Source organism: Aythya ferina (assembly GCF_964211825.1).
Source record: "Aythya ferina genome assembly, chromosome: 15".
NCBI lineage: Eukaryota > Metazoa > Chordata > Aves > Anseriformes > Anatidae > Aythya > Aythya ferina.
In genome coordinates, this window is record NC_140314.1 from 12,891,856 (window position 1) to 12,912,154 (window position 20,299).

Below are 20,299 nucleotides of genomic sequence, written 5' to 3' on the forward strand. Positions count from 1 at the left end.
CGCAGCGCTGGGATCAGGCAACACATGGCAGGAGGAAACCAACTCATTATCTGCGTGATGACAAACAGGAGATTTGCCTGCTTTCATTTCACACTATTAAACAGAAGAAACCTGCCTACCCTTGTGGATCCTCTGTGAAATTAGAGCAGCTTGGGCAGGCAGACAGACTGCCCCGTCCCTAAAGCCCAGGGCCTGGCTCGCACTGGAGACACCGCTCCTGGTGCAGCTGGAGCCGAGGAGCTGCTCCCAGGCTAAGCAAGGTGTTCTCAGAGCTTAGGACCCACATGCCTCTGTGCCAGGTGTCAATTTTAATTGTGGAGTTGCACAATGCCAGTGAGGCTGACACGGCTCCTTTGGGTGCAAGAGCCAAGCGGGAGTCACCATGCCCTGCCCTCCCGCTGGCTCCAGGGCTCTCTGCGTGCTGCACTGCTCTGCTCCCTGCTAGCTGCTGCGTGGGAGCCCACGTGTGGGTTATACGTACGTGCGATGCTCGTTTTCCGTGGGTCTGACGATGTATTTGTATGTGCCAGGAGAATAAAGCACAGTCTAGCTGCAGGATGAGGGAAGCCTCCCAAAACCATAAACAGAGTCTTTGGTGCAGTGTAATTACCGAGATTTCCTTTCAGCATCGTCACAGGCTATTCTGGTTAGGAAAGGAAAGTATTTCTCAGAGGCAGAACTGTCTAGGATGGAGTTTTATGTGCAGTGAGTTACATTTTCCTTCGCAAAAATCATGCCTATGTAAAGAGGCACATCAGATGTTGTGCCAGCACTGGGAAACAAAAGGTAAAAGGAATAATAATAATGCTAAGGAAATGCAGTATTATAAAAAACCCTGCAAGATTACAGTCTTTGAATGATGCTTGGCAAAGACGGCTTGCTGCCTGCTCTAAGTTGTGGCACAATAAATGAGTGCCATAACCTTATCAGCAGCCTCTCCCCCAGGGAAATGCCAGCCTGCACTGCTGTAGCAGACGATGCTGATCCCACCTTCTCATTAGAGATGCCGTAAGGTCAGATGTTCCTGAGCAGGATGTCTGCTAAGTCGCTGTAATGTCTCCGCGCAGAATCGGAAAAGGGTGGGGGAAGGCCAGTTCACATCAGCGACTGGAAAGGAAGAACAGAGACGTGGCAAATATCCAGCAGAAGGAACTCGCAGCCTCGGACACCATCACAGGCAAGGAGAACGGCGAGCACCAGAGGCAGCAGGACAGCTCCGGCACCAGCTCTGCCCAACACTGGAGAATTGTCCCCACCGGGGGCTGGTACTTCCAGCTGGGTACTTGAGGCCACAGAAGATTCAGGCTCCAGTTTGTGGAGAAGCTTTTTGTCCCTTTGATATCTCATCACCCCCAGAGTCAGTACCAGACGCTAGCGAACAGACCCAGTGCTGGAAAGTCTGACACGCTTGGCAGGTTCCCAATAGGAAGGTCACGTTTGCTGTTTTGTGCTGTCCCTGATGCGTTCAGGTCACTCGATCCCAAAGGACAGCCAGGATCAGGACCATCATGAGCTGTTTTGTCTTACAGAGAAATTTCAAAAGCCAGGATATTAGGAACATTATTTCCACAGTACCAAAAATAATAAAGTGGCCCTCAGCAGTTCGTAAGCCAAACCATGCAGGCATGGGAGGAAGCAGGGGGAAAATTGTTGAATTACTCCAATGGAAACACAAGAGGAGGTGAAATGTAAACCTGCCCTGCTGAGTGGCAGGTAAGGCTGGCTCTCCAGGACGGTGACTTAGCTGAAGCACAAACCATTTCTCAGACCCACAGCCTGCACCTACTCAAACCTGGGGTGGAAGAAATACTCAGACAACAGAGTTCCAAAAGAAGATGCTGTATTTGTACAGGAGTTTTAAGCACTGATTGTTAAAGAACAACAAGAATCTCTGCAGTTTCTGCAGCTAGTGATGGCCCATCCAGAGCCAGAGGTGGCAACAGTGGTGGAGGGGCTTTTTGCCACCAGGGCCCTGGACAAAGGAACCACATCATCACCTTTTGGTAGCAGTGCCTGTGCAGTGCTGCCTTCCTTCACCATGCCCTTAAGAAAACTGCCAGACCTCGGCAGCTTCTGTGCTTGCCTGCTAAGGAATGTCTGGACCAAACACTTGCCTACAGAGCTGCATTTTCCTTCCATCAAGCTGTGACTGCAGAGGCAGTGGCTGCAGTGCCAGAGGCTGTCAGCAGCTACAGACAAACGAAATGTACCTGCCAGGGACGCTGTAAAGCAGCCAACATTCCTGGGGCTGTAATCCTGCTCTGCTGCGCTGTCTCCAGGCACACAGACGAGACACGGGGCTGGGGAAGGAAATTCTTAACCTGCGAGTGGAGGTGCAGACCGCCACAGCACACACATCCTCCTCCTCTGTCCTCTGTGCCCTTAGACAAACAGAGCCTTCTGGGGCAGAGGAAAAGAGGAAAGGATCTAGCACACCATTTAATGCAGCCATTTGGGGAGTGCAAAGCAGCAGCAGGGTGCCGTGACACTACATCGGTTTCAGTCAGGGCAGGAGGAGCTCGCAGACCCAGAGTCTGTGTACTTTCAGGTAACGACGGTATAAAACTGTCTGCACAACAGCAAAGTACACAGCGGGACATCGCACTCTTGTACACAGAAGCACTCTCCCCAGGACAGGGAAGAGAAGACTCACTGGGAAGGGGAACAGATGTCAAAATAAGCACGCAGTCAGAACAGGATGCAGCAAAGCCAGTCACTGCTGCACTGCAGAGGTAGCATCCAAAGCAGGAAAATCCTCCTGAGACAAATGTGTCTACGGCTACAGGGAAAGAAGTGGCTTTAAATACCTCATCTGAAATCACTACAAAAACTCTTTGACCACCAGAAAGTGCAAAAGATGAGGCAGCACAAGAAGAGGTTCTCATCTGGGCCCTGAGAAACAGGGAGATGTACTGACCCTGCAAGGGAACCCAGCACACGCTTCCCAGCGCTGCTTGAGCTGCATACCAAGCCGGGCTGCTGCAGTCCTCTGGCAGACACCGCAGCCGGAGCCGGACTCAGCAAAGCTGTGTTTGCCTTGGACTGCGACTGAGAAAGAAGCCCTGAGCCTTGGCAGGGCCCTGAGCTCTCTGCTACCACGGCTCGCTGCCGTGTCAGCCTGGGCAGGCTGGGGTTTGAGGCTGTGCGCCCTGCACTTCCAGTCCTGGTGTCAGCTCAGGGCTCAGCTCTCCCCAGATCTGCTTTTGAAAAATGTCGATGAGATCCTCTGCGTTTCATGTAGGCACAAATGAACCACAGTCTATGTTTTTGGGGCTTCAGTCCCATTGTTTCTATGCTCATACCTGCTTCGGTGCTGCACTGGGCTGGGGGGGGGGGAAATCCAAGCCCAACCAAAAGGAAAGGAATAAATATCCCCTGAACCTGAATAATCCCACTGTACAATTTTCAGTGTGTGACTCTAAAAGCCAATCCTCCGTGTTCACTTTGATCAGCTGGCTTGAATGCTGAAGCATAAAAGGTCCAAAATACCCTTTGGTAGAATGTACCTCAACATTGTGACTTTGAACCACCTGAAGGGCTGGTTCATGCGACATGGAAAGATATATACAGCGTGAAACCATCCAAGAGGTACTTCCTTGATTACACTAAATGCTGGTCCATGAGGCACTGATGGGTTTCACCTTTTGCATCAGAAAAAAAATCATTAGCCCCTGGTGCCAGCAGGCAGACATCTCGGGTAGGATAACACTGCATTAACAAGGAACAGCCTGCAAACCAAACCAGCTCAAACGTAGTGTAGGGGAAGGGGAAAGTTGAAGAACAATGTTTAAAAATACTTGCCTTTAAGAATTCAGCCCCTCCCACATTAACAACATCTAATTAAAGGGATCCAGCAGCTGTTGGCTCTGAGATACCTTTGGTCCAAAAGCATTAGGAATCAATGCGTTTTTCTGACCAAGCCTTTCGGTCCTGGCTCTTCTGCTTTGCTTAGTCCTGCTTCTCTCCTTTGTGCTTCCAAGGGTAGATCAGCTCTCCAAGGAACAGCTTCTTGCAGAGGGATGTCCAGGAATCCTTAGGGTAACAGCTGTACGTAGGCAGCCTGTATGTCTGTACCACGCTGCCATACGACAGAGGGTTGATCTAGGAGGAGGAGAAAGAGGGACAGCAACAATGAAAATGCGTTGAAGCAGGAGGTGCAGGCAGTAGAGGCAGGCAAGTGTGACTTTGGTGTAGAACCAGCCTCTGTTGGAACATCAACACCACTACTCACAAAATGCCAAACTCCCTTCCAGGCTGGTCACATCTATTTAGCCTTGAACACTAACAAATCCAGCTTGGCAAGGAGTATTACTCAAATAATTTCCGAGCAGAGAAGCAGATGCGAACATCTGAAGGATTTGAGAGTGCTGCTCAGTTTACAAGGGTGTGGGGCTGTCACCTTGTTAAGGGGCTGCAGTGGTTGGAGAGATGCAATGCTCCTTTGGGGATGTACTAAGACTTGTAAGAACTATAATGTGTCACTTCAGCCATCTCTTTTACTGGCCTACTACTTCAAGCCGCTAAGCCCTTGGCCCACAGCTACACTTTGAGCTGAACCTGGTATCACTTATTCAACACGTGGTGGAATCGTCTTCTAGCAGAGCAGTACACAGACCACACAAAGGGCTGCTCATTACCATTCAAAATTAAGTCTCTTTGGCTGAATTCACAGTTTTCGATTTGATTTCAATCACCATCCCGAAAACGATCCGCCTGCAGTCCCTACCTACGTAAGCTCGTAGCCTCTGACTGCAGTTACAAAATTGCTGTGTTGGTCTTTTGGAAGATGGGGGAGTCAGACAGATCTGTTAGCTGGAGAAGGGGCAACAGAAGCACATGGAAGGATGTCCTCCTCTAGTGAAAGGGTCCACTTATGCTGGAACAAACCATGCAGATGAGTGAAAGAAGAAAGAGACTACAATTTGTGGTAGAAAATCCAGACACGAAAAGGATAGAGGCAGCAAAAAAACACACACAGTCACTACTTTGTCAGAAGCTGAGTATTTCCTTTGCCCACTGAAGAGTGACCAGATTTCTGGGAGTTTGCTTACACCCCCAGTTTGCTTCACCTATCTGGTGTTCAAGAAGAGGGGAAGGATAAACTAAGAGATGGAGCTCCAGAAAACAGCAATTAAGCAAAGAGTTCACTAGAATTGGTCTCGGAGACCTTTGCCAAGTCTTTACTGTTTCGAAGTACAATACTGTTGAAGGACAAGGAGAAAATGCTTGTGTGCAGAAGCATCCCTAAGAAGTTTAGGGAAAAAAAAAGTCGTAGCAGCAGCTCACAGAGGCTGAGAGAAGCCAAAGAAGAGCCAGTGGGGTCCAGCTGTGGGACAGATTCAAACAGATGCACAGAAAGCTGGTTCTGAATGCCATCAAAATGAACATTTGTACCAGAAACCCAAGAGCTGAGCTCATCCCACCTGAGGTATGTGTAACCCAAACTACCGCAGCTCATATTTCAAACACACTCCACAGCCTTATGGCCAAGGACTGACCACAGCATTTATTGGATGTTACGCATGACTGTAACCAACCTAATCACATCGTGGTCACAGACAGCTTAAAAAAAAAAAAGACCAAAGAAACCTTCCCCTGCTCCAATTAAAAAACACACCACCACTATAACCAGTAAAACTTGAGTAACTATTTCTGCTTATTTCATCAACTCTACACAAAACAGTATTTTGTAAGTGAGAACATACTGGAGGAGGACAGGAACTGCTGCTGTATGAGGGAGATGCACGGTGTACCTGCCCCTGGCTATTAGCAATGTGGGCTGGAAGGTTTGGACATGTTTATCCTTGAAAATCATCTCTAGGCAGTGATGATGCTGAGTGGTAACACTTGCCTACTGAGAAGTAACAGGAAATTTAAGCCCAGTGCAATATATATTTCTGTCTCTCCTATTATAAATGGAAACAACCAAAACAAAAGCAAATGGTTATTAGTGAAGTGGCAATACGAGGTCCTTTTATGCAATTACTACAGTTCAAATTTATATTATATCCTTATATTAATTTATATTATATCCTGATATAATGTGCTCCCCTTGTTTCATGACGGAACTGTTCCCTTTTCCTTTCCTCTTTTGCTTAACCCTTTTCAAAGCAACTGCTGTGAAAGATGACATTTCTGGCAGAAGATATACAGATGAATTAAACACGTCGTGTCTTCTCGCTGGGCTATCAGTCAGCTGAGCTATGCTGCCAGAAATATTTCTTCTTGTGTACCAAAATGAATGATTTTAAACACTAAAGAAAATACTGAACTACGTAAGAACTCCTGGAGAAATTAAGTAGCATTTGGGATGGAAATGTCATCCCCTACCCTCTGCCTGCCTATGCCTGGACTTTGCATTCCAGCGACACTACCTTAAAAGTCAAAATAATCCCCTGGCTGAACCACAAGCTGAACATGAATGCTCAAAACCAGCATTATTGATTTCTAATCCATTACCAGTGCCCCAGAGGGCAGCTGTGAATGTATCAGTCACCTGTAGCTTAAATCATTTGGGGCACAGTTACATGCATATGACCCTACTGCCATCACGCATGCTTCTACAGAGCCACCATATGGGGAGGGGACAAAGCCACGGTGCAAAGTATAGAAAGGAGCATCAGCATGTACCATACATAAGAATCTTAGCATGTCACTTAAAAATAGGCTTTTTAGATTTTCCTCTCAAAAGACCTATCATAAAGTGGTATATTCAGCAGAATTTCTGACATAAGCTCATTTTTCATTTCCACCAGCACAAAGAGAACAAAAAAAGTGCCTTTACTGATGCTGTGCTCATTATTATTTGAACAGAAGGCCAAAAGAGACATCCACTAAAGCACTTCCAAATCTTGAAATGATGACTTATGCTATATTCTAGATAGCAAAAGGATCTTTCTGCAGTGGTCCAAGGAAAATTCATCATATTCATATGACTCACTGCCTCTGCTCTCTATCTAAGGCCTGATATTTTTCCTCTGGAGAAGCCATCTACCTTGGCTCACAAACACGCTGGTGCCAAACTGTCTGCTCAGCTGCTCCTGTGCCTCACCACTGGTGTCCACAGTTTCCTTTTTACGGACTCTTCTGGGCACGGAGAATGATAGATTCTGGTTCGTACACCACTGTCCTACTGGAACTAAGGAAGTGGGAAGACAGAATGCCCTGAAAATGCTAGTTTTGCTCCAGAAGACATCTGTGGAAGGGATTCCCTTTTGAATCACTGCTAGATGATGTGCCAGTTCTGTGCAGATCTGACCTATGCTGAAATAGGGCGAGGACTGGATCGCTGATGGAAAAAGCAAAAGAGCTGGGAAGCCATGGTTAATTCCTTCCCACGCGTTCCACCAGTGTGCAAATGTTTTTTATAAATTCTATATGCTGCCTCTCAGACTTTCCTCGTAGGAAGCAAAGAGCAAGAAAAGTCATGTTGTGATACAGGAGTAGTCCTGCAAAGTCAAGAAATAGGAGTTTCACAATCACTCATGAAAGCATAATGACAACTCCAATGCTACCATCACATCATTTCTTTTCAGAAAAATTTTGCTTTATTATATCTGGCGACAGAGCATGGAAATGCAGTGTTACAAAAGTGCAGGTAACCTTTTCCTACACACCTTGCCAGAGTCAACTCAGGAGAGTAACAGGAGGCCCTTCCCTCTCTTCGCTCACCCATGTACTCATCCTGACTGCATCACAGAACAGCTATGACTTTTCAACACATCTGGAAAGGAAAATCTTTTCCCAGCCCTTCACTGTCTTTCAATCTGAATGGTTTTACTCACCTGCATAAGGAGTCGAAGAGGTTTTCCATCCTGCTGTTCCAGGACTCTGAACTTCACACCAGCTGAAAAGAAGCAGAACAAAGAAACCAAGTCCAGGCTAGAGAAAAGCCCATGCTATTTGCTGTTCAGCTCTGTTGGCTGAGCACTGATTTCCTAGAACTGGAGTTTTCCACCTTTCTTGATTTGCGAACCCTTACCCATTTTCAACAGGAAACACAGATTCTCTCTAAAATGGTTTCACATGTAATGATAAAGGATGTTTCTCTCAGCTCTGTTAAAACCAGCCCTCTGACTTCCAGGCTTAAAATACAGTACTGAAGAAAGCACAAAGCCCAGAATCAGCCAGCCAGCACTGATGATGACAGGGTCTGCAGTAATCAGCCTCTGTTCCCAAACTTCCATCAGGATGGGAACTTCATGGGAACAGGAGGCAGAGATCACCATTAATTTTCACTCATGGGGGATACGGCATGTCTGCAAATCTTTCAGACTAAGGGAGGAAAGTGGCTGGCCTACAGGCATTATAAACATTTCAAAGCACCCACTACCTATTAGAACCAGAATTCGTATGTTTTTAACACACTACTAAGCCCATCAAACCTGCCACTTTTATATTCCCTTTTGGACTTGCTAGAGTCCCAATACTTTAAAGATAAATAAACATTTCGGTTTCCAGTGGTGACATATTGCACATGAACACTGAATGAAATCCTTCAAAGAAAGGTAACCATTACATCTGAAGAGGCGTTTTTCTTTGAAAGATGACAAATCACAGAAATAAAACCAATCCATCTTCAGCATACCTGCACCAGCCAAGCGTGCCCCTGTCATTCCTTTCTACAGGTGAGAAGATGAGGCAGAGCAATGCAGCGAGCTGCCACAGATCAAACAGTGACTCAGGAGCACAAACAGAAACAAAGCTCTTCATCTGCGTAGGCACTGTCACTACAGTATCTATCTGACCCTTGCACATTAAAAAAAATTAATTCTTTCTTCCCTTCAGCTTTGAATTAACTGAAATTATATGGTTTTATTTGTCCTTTAGGGAGCGAATGCTCTTGTCTAGCAGAGAGCTCTTCCCAAATCACAATGCCTTCTTTGTACAGGGCAGAGAGGAATTACCTCTGTTTTGCTGGGTTATACCGAAACACGGGCTTCAAAAAGATGTTGGAGTACCCTGGGTCTCAACAAGTAAATGTGCTGGAAGAGAAAAAGTCTTCAAAGTGATTCATTGAGTTCTGGCTAAGAGGAGGTGTCTGAGGCATTCCAGGAACTTGTCTTCAGGCAGGCAATTTGTGAGAGAGGGAAACAAGCGGGCACTGAAGTTTCAGGTGGGTGGCCTAGCACTCTGCAGGCTTGTTCTAAGACCAGTCCATTAAACCAGCAAATGCCATTTCTCTACGTCATGGCCACACACACCCCTTCCACAGATCTTAGTCTGGAGAAGAGGAGGCTCAGGGGAGACCTCATTGCTCTACAGCTACCTGAAAGGAAGGGGTGGGGAGCTGGGGGTCGGCCTCTGCTCACAGATAACCAGTGATAGGACCAGAGGGAGTGGCCTCAATTTGTGCCAGGGGAGGTTCAGGTTGGCAATGAGGAGACATTTCTGCTCAGAAAGAGCAGGCAGGCACTGGGACGGGTTGCCCAGGGAGGTGGTCGGGTCACCGTCCCTGGGGGTGTTCAAGGAAAGGCTGGACGTGGTGCTTGGGGACATATGGGTGATAGTGGTGGTTGGGGGATGGTTGGACCACACGATCTTGGAGGGCTTTTCCAACCTTAATGATTCTGTGCAAACTAACAGTCTCTTGATTTAAGCACAGGAAGGTACGTCTGAATATGAGGGGGCACTTCCTTACTGGGCAGGTGACAGGGCACTGGGACAGGTTGCCCAGATAGGGTGTGCAGTCTCCTTTTCTGGAGATACTCAAAACCTGTCTGGATGCCGTCCTGCACAACGTGCTCTAGGTGATCCTGCTCTGCAGGGGGCTTGGACTGGGTGATCTTCAGAGGTCCCTGCCGACCTCAGCCATTCTGTGATTCTCTGATTATTTAATTGATCAAGAGTCTTAAACTTTATATATGAAAATACAGATTTATTTTAGAATAACCTATAAGCTATAATGCTCAGAAGCCTCTGAGCAATTAATTTCACAGACAGAGCAGGAAGATCTTACTCCAGATCTTCTCTTCTCCAGCAGAGAAGAACCCTCAGCTATCCTCTGAAATTGCTAGCCAGTTCCAGAGCTCACGGTTCAGCATTTTTTGTACACAGCCATCACCAATAGCACAAGAGAGGTAAGGACATGACCCCATTTGTTTTGTTTCACATGACAGTGCAGTAGAGCAAGCTCAGTGCTTGTTTGTGTTCCTGTTATTATGGAGGCAGCACTCAGACAGGACCTACAGAACCATCCTGAGAGTGCCAGAGCTTGCCCCAAAGTTTGTGATGTGAATCAACACTGGGTGAGAGTGACAGAGAAGTACTGAAATGACCTGTTCACAGTCAAACAGTGCATTGCTGACTTGGGTGTGGGGCAGCCTGGGAAGCCTGGACCTCATTGCTACGCCTTACTTCACACTCTAAATCAGCATCACACTGTATCCATCCCAACCACCGTGTCATCCCTCGAGCTGACACTGGCAGTCAGAACTCTTGCACAGAGGACATCAGCTTTGATGTAGCTACAGTAATTTTTTCAAATCCAAAGAATTTCACATCATGAGGGGAAAGAAAATACGGATTTAATTTCTGGTGTGTGGATTTAGATTGTACATCTACCTTGGCCCAGGCTTCATCAATATCAGATTTTGTTAATTCAGAGGCTGAGTCAAGGAACTTAGAGTCCGGATGCCAGCACTGAACTGAGATGAACTTAAACAATGCGCCAAACCCTTGCTGATAGGAAAAGCTATTCATTTGTTTTGGTAGAACCATGTTGATGGTGCTTGTAAAATCAGCAGCCGTAACATACACCAGAAGACTTCTAATGTGAGTCTGAAAAGGGAGGCAAAATCTAAGCATTGGGGACATCAAGTGATGTGTACTCTCTAAAGTCCTTTGAATTTGATTCAACTGCTCCATCTGTCACCATTCCAATTCTGTTTTATATTCTGGTGCAGGCTGCAGAAATTCTCAGAGATGCCTCTTCATCTAGCAGACAGCATGGTATTGCAGTGTTCTCTTTCTTAAAGTGTTTAAGAGAAACAAACAAATAGCCAGCAGCAAAAGTTTGGTAACAAAAAACTGAGCAGACAATCCTCTACCTGGGTGGAGGCTTATCACCCTGCAAAGGGTGGCTGGCTAAAACTGAGAAGTAACCCCAGACTGATGAGAATATAGGGGCTTACAACTCTCAGAGGCATCAAGATCTCCTTCTAAACTATGACCTGCTGTCTACCGGATCAGTTTTCTTCAGCAGCATTTCCTGTTCTCCAAAAGCAGCTCTGAAAGGCTAAGAAGCTTCTAGTAGGAAATTCATAGGAACATGCAGAAAGCACGCATGGAAAAACAACAGCCTTGGTAACATCACTCAGCTCTACCTTCCCAAAATCAAACCTGGCACCACTACAACATACAGGGCTGTTACCAGTTCCCTTAGGCTTCCTTTACTTTTGATGACTAGCTTTCTTTTGATGATGATAAAGCTTTTTCTTGTTTTTTAAAATTCCCACTGCATGCTCTTTAAATGGATGGAAGATAATGATTTAGACTGGCCTGGTTTTAACTGGATCAACTCTATCTACTGACAGTGAAATACAATTCAAAATGATCCCTTACTCTGATACTAACCATGGCTTGTTGTCAAAAGGTGAGAAATGATAAATAGTTTAAAAATGATGATAGGTTAATCTCAAAAAGGGAAGGATTGTCTGAAACCTCCCCAGACCTCTGAAGTTGAACCAAACATCTCAGTTCAGGACTTCAGTTTGTAAAGTCAGCCGAGAACTGGAGCTCCAGTGATTCACATTCTCTGTCAATCCAGCCCACTGAAAGAGCAGACTTCCCAAGTATTTTTGCCATTTGTTTCATAACCAAAACACACCAGGTTAACAGCTTGTTTACCTCGCAGATGTTTTACCTGGCCTAATACACTAGAACTGAAATTAAAAAAAATAAATAACTGATTTGAATGGTGTTTGCTTGGGTGTCACTTTTCGTTATCACAGGCTTTGTAAAAGTGCTCGTGATTCTGATTCAGCATCAAATGTTTTTCCACTGACATTCTCATCGTGCTCTTGCAGGAGCTATTTAACAGTATGGACAACAGAATGACTTATGCCTTGGGTTCTTTCCCAGCCCTCTGCATCTTTCTATTTAGAAGCTATCCATTCCATCAGAATGAAATGCATAATGCAAAATCCGTGACCTTTTGCTTATCTAGTGCTGAAGGACTTACCTGCAAGTCTGTAGGATCTGCAGAGCCGAAGGATGATCGAATAAAGAGGCAGAGAGTCAACCAGATCAACTAGCAAGTGTATCAGGCCTTGCACGATCACCACCAGCAAACGGAGCTACAGAAAAACAGTTTAATAAGCAAATCTCAGAGAAACAGGAGATGTAACCCTTGAAAACCCATGAGTTAATCTGCAGTCTGACATTGTGTGTAATCTAAAGCATCCCAAGGTGGGTCTGATGTCTAGACAGGCCCTGCATGATGTTCTTTGACCATCTCAACTTTCAACTGTCAGAGCCTAAGAGGGAGAATTCAGGCTTCCATTTCTAGTGAACTCCATCAGTGAATGCAAATTTCCCACTCTCCAGCAATGAGCTGAAGTAGCTAATTTCTGCTTGAAGAAACCTCGTGTAGAGCATTTAAGCAAAAGCAAAGCAGTCAAAAATGAGCTTTCTGCTTAGTGCTTTGTGTCCCCTGACTAAAGCACCTCCTTTTGTCAGACAGCATTTATTTTTGCTGTCAAGCTCATCTGAGAAGAGAGAGCTCATAAAAGATGTTGAAATCATGTGAAGGCCTCTGTCTGTGGAAAATTTTGCTTCAGGCAGGCTGCAGATAGGACTGGTTGTATTGGGGGAAGAAAGGAAAAATAAAGAAGTCCAATCCTCCAAGCAAAGCCTGGCTGACAGCATTTAACACAGAAGGTTAACTTCTTGAAGAAGTTATTCTGGATCAAACTAGAGGGGTCGTCACCCCAGACATGGCATGGAAAGATTAAAAATAACTTCTGGGTGAAGGAAAGCGGGGGAACAGCATGTCCTGCTGACCTGGATTTGCTGGGAATTCCCTTTGGAGAAACACAGACACGTATCCTGAATTCCACTTGCTTGGCCTACATGGGTTGTGTGAGAACCCTTCCTGTACACTCAGATAAATCTTGGATTCTCTTTGTGGATGACAGTAAATGACAAGGAAGCATTAAAAAAAAAAAAAAAAAAAGACAAAAAAAGACCTCAGAAGACATAATACCATTAGCTTCAGGGATGAAATCTTACCAGGGTAAACACCAAATAATACAGTGCAGTTGTAGGCAGGAGGAACAGGAGGATTGTAAATAGCAATGTGCCAATAAATAACTGGGGGAAAAAGAAACAAACAATCATTAGTAAAGCAATGGCAAAATAAAATAAAAATAGGAAATGGTGAAACAATGACAGATTGCAAGATTCTTAACTTATTTGTATTCCCTATTTGAATAATTCTGTTACCTTGAATATTTTCAGTATTACTTCTCTTTTTGGGCCTTTTTTTGAGGCTATCTTCCCTGTGACTACGTTTGGAAAGACAAACAAGCTGGATCCTGACAGCACTCTTCCTTTATAGACAATGCCCAATATTTCCTATTTTAGTCTGGCTTCCTTAGGAAACAGGGCTTATGTGACCATGCTGTTTGTCCGTCCTCTACCCCTTTAAGTTTTAAAGCCACCAGTCAGTTTTTACCATAAAAAGGTGGAAGGGTAGGGAATGTTATAGACGTTTGAGAAGTATTTTTGTTCCTCCTTGTTTCAGGAGAGCTGGGTAGATAACCATTCCCACAGGCAGCAGCTGGCTGCCCAGTTTGCATGTTTGCAGCTCCACAGCGGCCACAGGACTTCAGTATCCTGCTCAGTGGGAAATAAGTTAGAGTTACTGAGTGGGGGGTGCAATATTTAGACTATATAAAGGAGAAAAATCCATAGGAAAGCAGGTGTCATTAGCTCCACTGCCCACAGAACAAGTTATTTCCATTTTGGGCTGGCCCAGCTGGCTGAAGTCTAATTAATTCCAGCTAGAATCAGTGGAGAAATATGGATTTATGACAAATAAAGATCTGACTCTTCAGTTCTTAGTCACAGCTTCCAGAACAGAGAGGCCACAGGAACACAGGGCACTGCCATTTCTGCAGGAAGAGAACATGGCCACGGCATGTTATGAAAGCAAATAACCCAGACACTCCTGTCACAGAGGTGGATCAACATCCCAGCTTTATGCATGTAACCAGAAATAGATCGCAGTCCAACCCATCCTCCTCACAGCAGTTGCTTCTCGCCTCCTCTGTCACTGCACTGCAGTTGCTTAGCATCTCCAGAAGTCTTTTAAGGTCAGCTTTGAGTGCCTCGTCCCACTCAGGCCAATGACAGAATTCCCACTGGCCTCCGGAGCAGCAGGATGAAGCCTGCAGTGCCAAACCAATTCTCCTCAAAGCACACAGGGCAGAACCCTGGCGTAAACAGTCAGCCTGACACAGAGGCTCTTGCTTTTCTTGCACCAAAGAAAAGAAAATTAGCTCCCCCACTGCAGTGCCAGAAGCTCAAGCTTATCTGTTGCAACAGAGAGGCACTGGCCCTGGAAGTTACCAAATATTATTTTATTATTTTAGCAATGTTTGCAACAGCAGGTGTGGCGCAGACAGGCTCTGCTGAACTTTCATATGGCATTTCAGAATTTCAATAGAGATTACAGTGTTTGACAAAAAAAAACCTGCCTCTGCTGTTTGAGCGAGAACGTGTGGGCCAGGATCCAGCACAGTGTGAATGAAACGGGGCCTTTTAATAGAAACGCTGGCGAGTCTGTTCCTACGGCAACACTGCTGGGCACCACTTCTTAACTTGCCTCCTTCCCCGTACCCAATCCTGTGCTCCAAGAGCCACAAGAATCCGCAGCACCCAGCGAAGCTCAGCAGGGCAAACCTGAGCGTGCAGAGTGCAGGGGTGCTGCAGGGCCCAGCGTCTGCTTGAAGGGGATGCAGCGCTGCACAATGTGCTCGTTTTGGGCACCACGGAGCCTCCCATGGCCTCCCTCTCAATATTACCCAAAGCAGAGCAGGACCGCATTGCCTGCAGGCGGTGCCCTGCAGCGAGCCCCCGGTGCTGCAGCACTACCTGGTCCAAGTCATAGGAGCAGGAATCCACCCGCTGCCGGAGGACGTTCCACTTCTTCCCACGGAACAAGCGCCAGAGAGATGACAGGCCGTAAATCTTCAGGCAGTAGAGCCTGGGCAAAGAGAAGATGTTGCGCGTTAGAGCTGCGAGTTCCCGAGCCATCATCACTGCACCCCTGTGCCCACTCACTCACTGCACCACGCAGCTCGGGGTGGCAGGAGAAATCCACCTGGGGAAGACTCAGATAAAATGCTAACCACTCGCTGGGCTGTCCCGGGGCTGACCCTTGGCTGCTGCAGGCAGCTCCGGACCGCTGGAAGGCAACCCCCTCGCCATGCCCACTGTCTATGGCAAGTCTCTGGATTTCTGCTCCTGGGGAAGAGGTTGGCATACGTGCAGTGGTGAGCGCTGCAGGAGGGCAGACACTACGAGCAGCAGCCACCGACAGCCCCATGCCACTGCCCTTCCCGCAGCAGGAGGAGCAGCAAGGTGGTTTCCCCACGCACACCTCAGTCTGTAGGGTTCAGACCTGCCCTTCCCGCAGCTGGGGTGGCCAAGGCCCTGTCCTTCACACTTGCATCAGTACAATTCCATTTTACCTCTGCAGCAGAGAGGCAAAGGAGGGGACTGGAGCCCTTGCACCTTCATCCACAAGAGTGGGAAGAAATCCACTAAACAGCTGGTGGCACCCCTACCGCGTCCTTTAAGGCTGTTTCACTCGGTGCTGCGACACTCAGAGCTCTCCAAGGAGAAGGGCAATGGTGAGAGATGCTTGGGTTGGTAAGAGGTGGGAAATAGAGTCATCTACAGAACAACACAGAGGAAGAAAGAGCCCCTGGAAGGGAGAAGAGTCACCAAGAACCCTGGGCAGCAGTGTCTGACATACAGGGCTGTGAGGAACGGGGACAGAACCAACCCGTGGGGCAGATCAGAGCCTGAGCTCCAGCAGCCAGACCGGTCACCCAGCCTACTTCAAGTGCGGAGGCTGCTGAGCCTTCAAGACAGCGTTGTGAAAGCAGCGGTGAGGAGTCTTACCCCAGCGAGGAATCTGGTTTGAGGAACACCAACTGCTTCAAGGAACTGGCAGGGTGCCCGGGCTGGCAGGCACAGCTCAGCGCTCTCATCTCGGGGCCAGAGGGTGCCGGGAGCACTCCTCCAGCTCGCTGGCGCACACCTGACACGGCTGGGATGCAGGCTGCCCACCGCCCGCATGCCCCAGCACGACACCAGGTGTGTGGACCTGATGGACCTGCTCTGCCTTCACTGCTGCCTGCACACACATGCCCGCTCTCGTCTCACTGCATGGGTTGTTTCAGAGGTGGAGCTCAGACCTCAGCAGCACCTGAGCCAGCATTTGTTCCGCCAGCTGCACGAAGGTGCTGCAGTGGCTGTGCTGGTGTGGGCGACTGGTACCCGCTCCTGACTCTCTGTGGGGACACCAAGCACAGCAGGGACAGTTTGGTGCCAGCAGCAAGGTAACGTACAGCTGCTCTACGCTTCTAACACACAGCCCAGGCTGGTAGACGGGCTCCCTGCAGCTCATGATGGGAAAGCAATCAGCAAAGAAAATGCTTTTCCTGTTTCCACTCACAATTGGAAAGGACCAAGGGCACTTTTCACAGCCCAAAACAGAAATTCTAGTGAACTAGAGGTGTTGGGAAGAAACTCTGCTTTACTGACATGACTGATTTTGGGTGTAAGCCCTACGCTCACAACAGAACCAATTCATATCCCTAAACTACATGTAACTGAAGTGCTTCTATTTCTGCTGTTTGCAATGCGGAGCCCTCTGCTCAGAGCCTGGGGAGGAACAACAGCAGTTCTGTACTTTATAAGCCAAAGGTTCCATTATTCATTACCTTCTATCTCGTCTCCTTGGCAAGAGCAGCTATTCTCCAGCGGCCTGTGTGATGCCTTGCTGCAGCACTTTTTAACGGAGGGCAGGAACAGAGCATGGCAGCAGGCACTGCTTGCACAGTAACCCCAACGTGCCCAGCACAGGAGGTGCCCCAAAGCCACACGCTCCCCCAGAGCCCCTGCCTAGCTCCCTAGTAAGGCCCTCCAGTAGGCCCAGACAATGCCACCCGGATGGTGTCACAGTCCTGCTGTAACCCCAAAGCTGCCACCTGGGCTCCACAGTCCAGACAAGAATCCCTGAAGCCAGGCAGAGATAGGGACTTATGGGTTTCTCCGGAAGAACAAGCATTCCCCTTTTTTCCTCCTCTCTTCTAGTTCCCTGAAAAAACACTGAGTAGAGTGCCACTGAAGAATATTAGGAGAGGTTGAATCAAAAGGATAGGGTGAACTTGCCCTCTACCTGTCACGTAGTTCTATTTTTCCAGATCACTAAAACAATAAGTAAATATTTAAGAATAAAACGAGAACTGAAAGATAGATTGCTTGCACTGCTGTGGCTATCATTTCTACATGCATAAAAGAAAGCAACAGATTAATTTCTGGCTTAAGCTGTGAATTCAAGAGAACTACAGCAGGACTGAATGTACCTAGTATCATAGCTGGGCCTGGGATCAGATGATTCATTGTCTCATAGACTTGATATATCAAGGTTTAGGTTTTGTGGATTCTTTGGTGAGGAATCAAGCCACAGTGGCCCCAGGTACCCCCAGTCCCTGCTTTTTGCTAATGCTTTCTGTATATTGAGTGTCCATCTGGTTTTAGCAAGAGGCTTTGACTCCATCGGTAATCAATAGCTGCCGCAGCAGACAGCTGTTAGGTGCAGTGCTCCACAAAATAACGATAGGCCCTGAATGTCCATCAGACTTTCTCCACAAACATACCCAACACACAACCAAGTGAGATCAACTCACCTTGCTCCATAGACATAGAAGCAGTAGATGTGGAAGGTCAGAAGGGCAACGATGTCAGAGAGGATGCAGAGAGCCACGGTCAGGCCCAGACAAGCCGACAGACCGACATACCAGAGGATCATCTCAATGAATGGGGACATCAGGTGAATGTAGCCTAGTGGACATTGCAGGGTCAGTGTTTGACTGATACATTTTATGATGACAGTCTCAAAGGACTGATTTTCTCCCCGTCTGGTTTCTCCCCTCTGTTCAAACATTGCTCCAGAAATCATAGCCACAAAAATATAGAAGTGAAACTGGAAAGTTCCTTTAGATGGCCATCTTCTGCTTAGGAGGACAAAAAACTGCTCTCTTTTCCCCTGGGTTTGTGTTCAGGTGTGGCAGCTCTGTGAGGAAGGCAAGGATGTGCTCAGATTGAGCAGAGCAGTCACCTTGCTCCACACAGAGCTTACCTTTTTAAATTTGTGTCCAGGTTCCTGATTACATTTTTAACTGCACATGTCAAGCTTTACTGAAGTGATCTCTCTTTTCTTCTTATTCCCACAGAAACCATCCCAAATGAATTTTGTAAAATAAAACAGTCTAGAGACACACAGCAGCTTTCATCACTGAAGTGGAGTAAAGTCACTTACTTGAATGTCAAGTAGACTACGTCAGTATAATAACTAAGGAGTTTGTTCCCATCGTGACTATTTTCCTTTATCAAGACACTTACTAAGGATAACAGCAGTGTGGTGTTTCAAGGAGGGAATACACATAGAAAAGCTCTAAAAAACTAAATTGAAGTCAGTGGCAGGGCAGGGTTTGTGTTTGCATCCCAAAAACACATTTCTCTTCCCTATCCTATCACCTGCCTCTTACAGGGCAATGCCTACATAAGACCTAAAACCTTCCCTTGGACACTCACCACCTATGGCACCAAGAAACCAAGATCCATAGTGACTTGCACTTCTTGCAAAGCACCACGACAAGCACTTTATTTAATATGCATGACTTCCTTGTGTGGGAATCCAACTTTGGCTTGGGTTCCCACAGCGGGAAGACTCACAGACGAGTCTGTACTTGCAGGAGTGCATTTTGATTCATTCACCTCTAGGCAAACATTAAGCACTTGGGAGGGAAGAGATGAAAAGGGAGGCTGAAAAGTTAAACAACTGCACTTACTAATCCAAAGATGGATGTGGTAAAGGAAGAAACGGCCCAACACCTGATCCAAAGCTCGGTTCATTTTCAGTCCAGCTGGTGCTCCCATTAGCCACTGGAGCAGGTCCTGGAGCTCTTCAGCTACATGCTACAAACACATAGAAGCAAACACGTAAGCAGCCTGAGATAAATTCCTACCACATCAAACAAGTCCAGTGTACTGAACATGTTACCCCACAAAAAACTATTTCACCACACCCTTCAAAGCAATGGAGAAAAAAAATCAAACGACTATAGAAAACTAGTTAACTCAGAAACACAACTTTATCGGAAAATGACTCTTTACTGAACCTAAACGTAACAGCAGAGAGAGCTAAACTGCTTAAATGGTTTCTGCTGGGAACATGAGCCTAGGGTTTGTTCATGGATGTGTTTGGTAGACTTGTAGTCTGATTTCTTCGTGTAATAAGTATTCTTGAAATAGATGGCAAATGCTGGTGTACAAACGAATTTAATTGGATGGAAAACTGAAAAGTCAGAACTGAGAGAGCAATCTCAGTATGGGGAAAGCAGCCAGGATCTGTAACAGGGCAGGATGGCTGTGTGCTCATGGACAAAACAGGAAAATTTTACAATGAAATAACCTGTATGAGTTTACGGCAGGCTAGAAAACACAATTATGTAAACGTGCTTCATATACAAACTAGCTTGCTTTCTACTCTGTGGTAAACCACTGTCTTGTCTCACTTGTAGGCTTCAGAGGGATACCCATGGCATCCCAGTAAAAAAGAAGCCTTCTGAATCACTGAGAACAATGCTGATGGAGTTTGTTCCCAAATCACAGAGGGCTTTGACTCTCGATTTCTAGTGATTTAATCCCAAATTATTTACTGATTTTCTCTCTACACCACACTGCTTTGACTGCAGTAGGCAGGGCAGAAGATGGTTCGGCTCTGCTCCTCAGAGAGTGCTGGAGGCAGCAAAGAGGTGGGGAACATACCTGGAAGAAGTGACCTCACCCACTGTCCCACATGAACACAGATTGTGAGTAAATAAGTGTGCATAAGAGTCAACACATGCTACCTGAGGCTGATGTGCTATAGCCTCATTTCCCCATCATTTGTAGGGAAAGTTTCCCTAAGAGGAAATGTCTTCCAATAAATGATTACATTTCATTGACCATCTGGATCATTGCAAAGTGGATTTGTAAGCATTTACTTTTAGTGTAGTGG

At 46.6% G+C, this 20,299-nt stretch overlaps 1 protein-coding gene across 2 annotated transcripts in view; it reads right to left on the bottom strand.

The window, feature by feature from the left end:
• Nucleotides 1-1,823: 1,823 nt before the first annotated feature.
• Nucleotides 1,824-20,299, bottom strand: part of PIGQ (phosphatidylinositol glycan anchor biosynthesis class Q) — a 34,591-nt gene continuing 16,115 nt past the window's right edge. For both annotated transcript variants that reach the window (XM_084536344.1, XM_084536343.1), the window contains exons 5-11: nt 19,089-19,215; nt 17,925-18,078; nt 15,097-15,208; nt 13,231-13,311; nt 12,182-12,296; nt 7,785-7,846; nt 1,824-4,101 (exon numbers count right to left, since the gene is read on the bottom strand). In XM_084536344.1, coding sequence (XP_084392470.1) covers nt 3,949-4,101; nt 7,785-7,846; nt 12,182-12,296; nt 13,231-13,311; nt 15,097-15,208; nt 17,925-18,078; nt 19,089-19,215 — 804 coding nt within the window. In that variant the 3' untranslated portion in view covers nt 1,824-3,948. The remainder of the gene's footprint in view (nt 4,102-7,784; nt 7,847-12,181; nt 12,297-13,230; nt 13,312-15,096; nt 15,209-17,924; nt 18,079-19,088; nt 19,216-20,299) is intronic.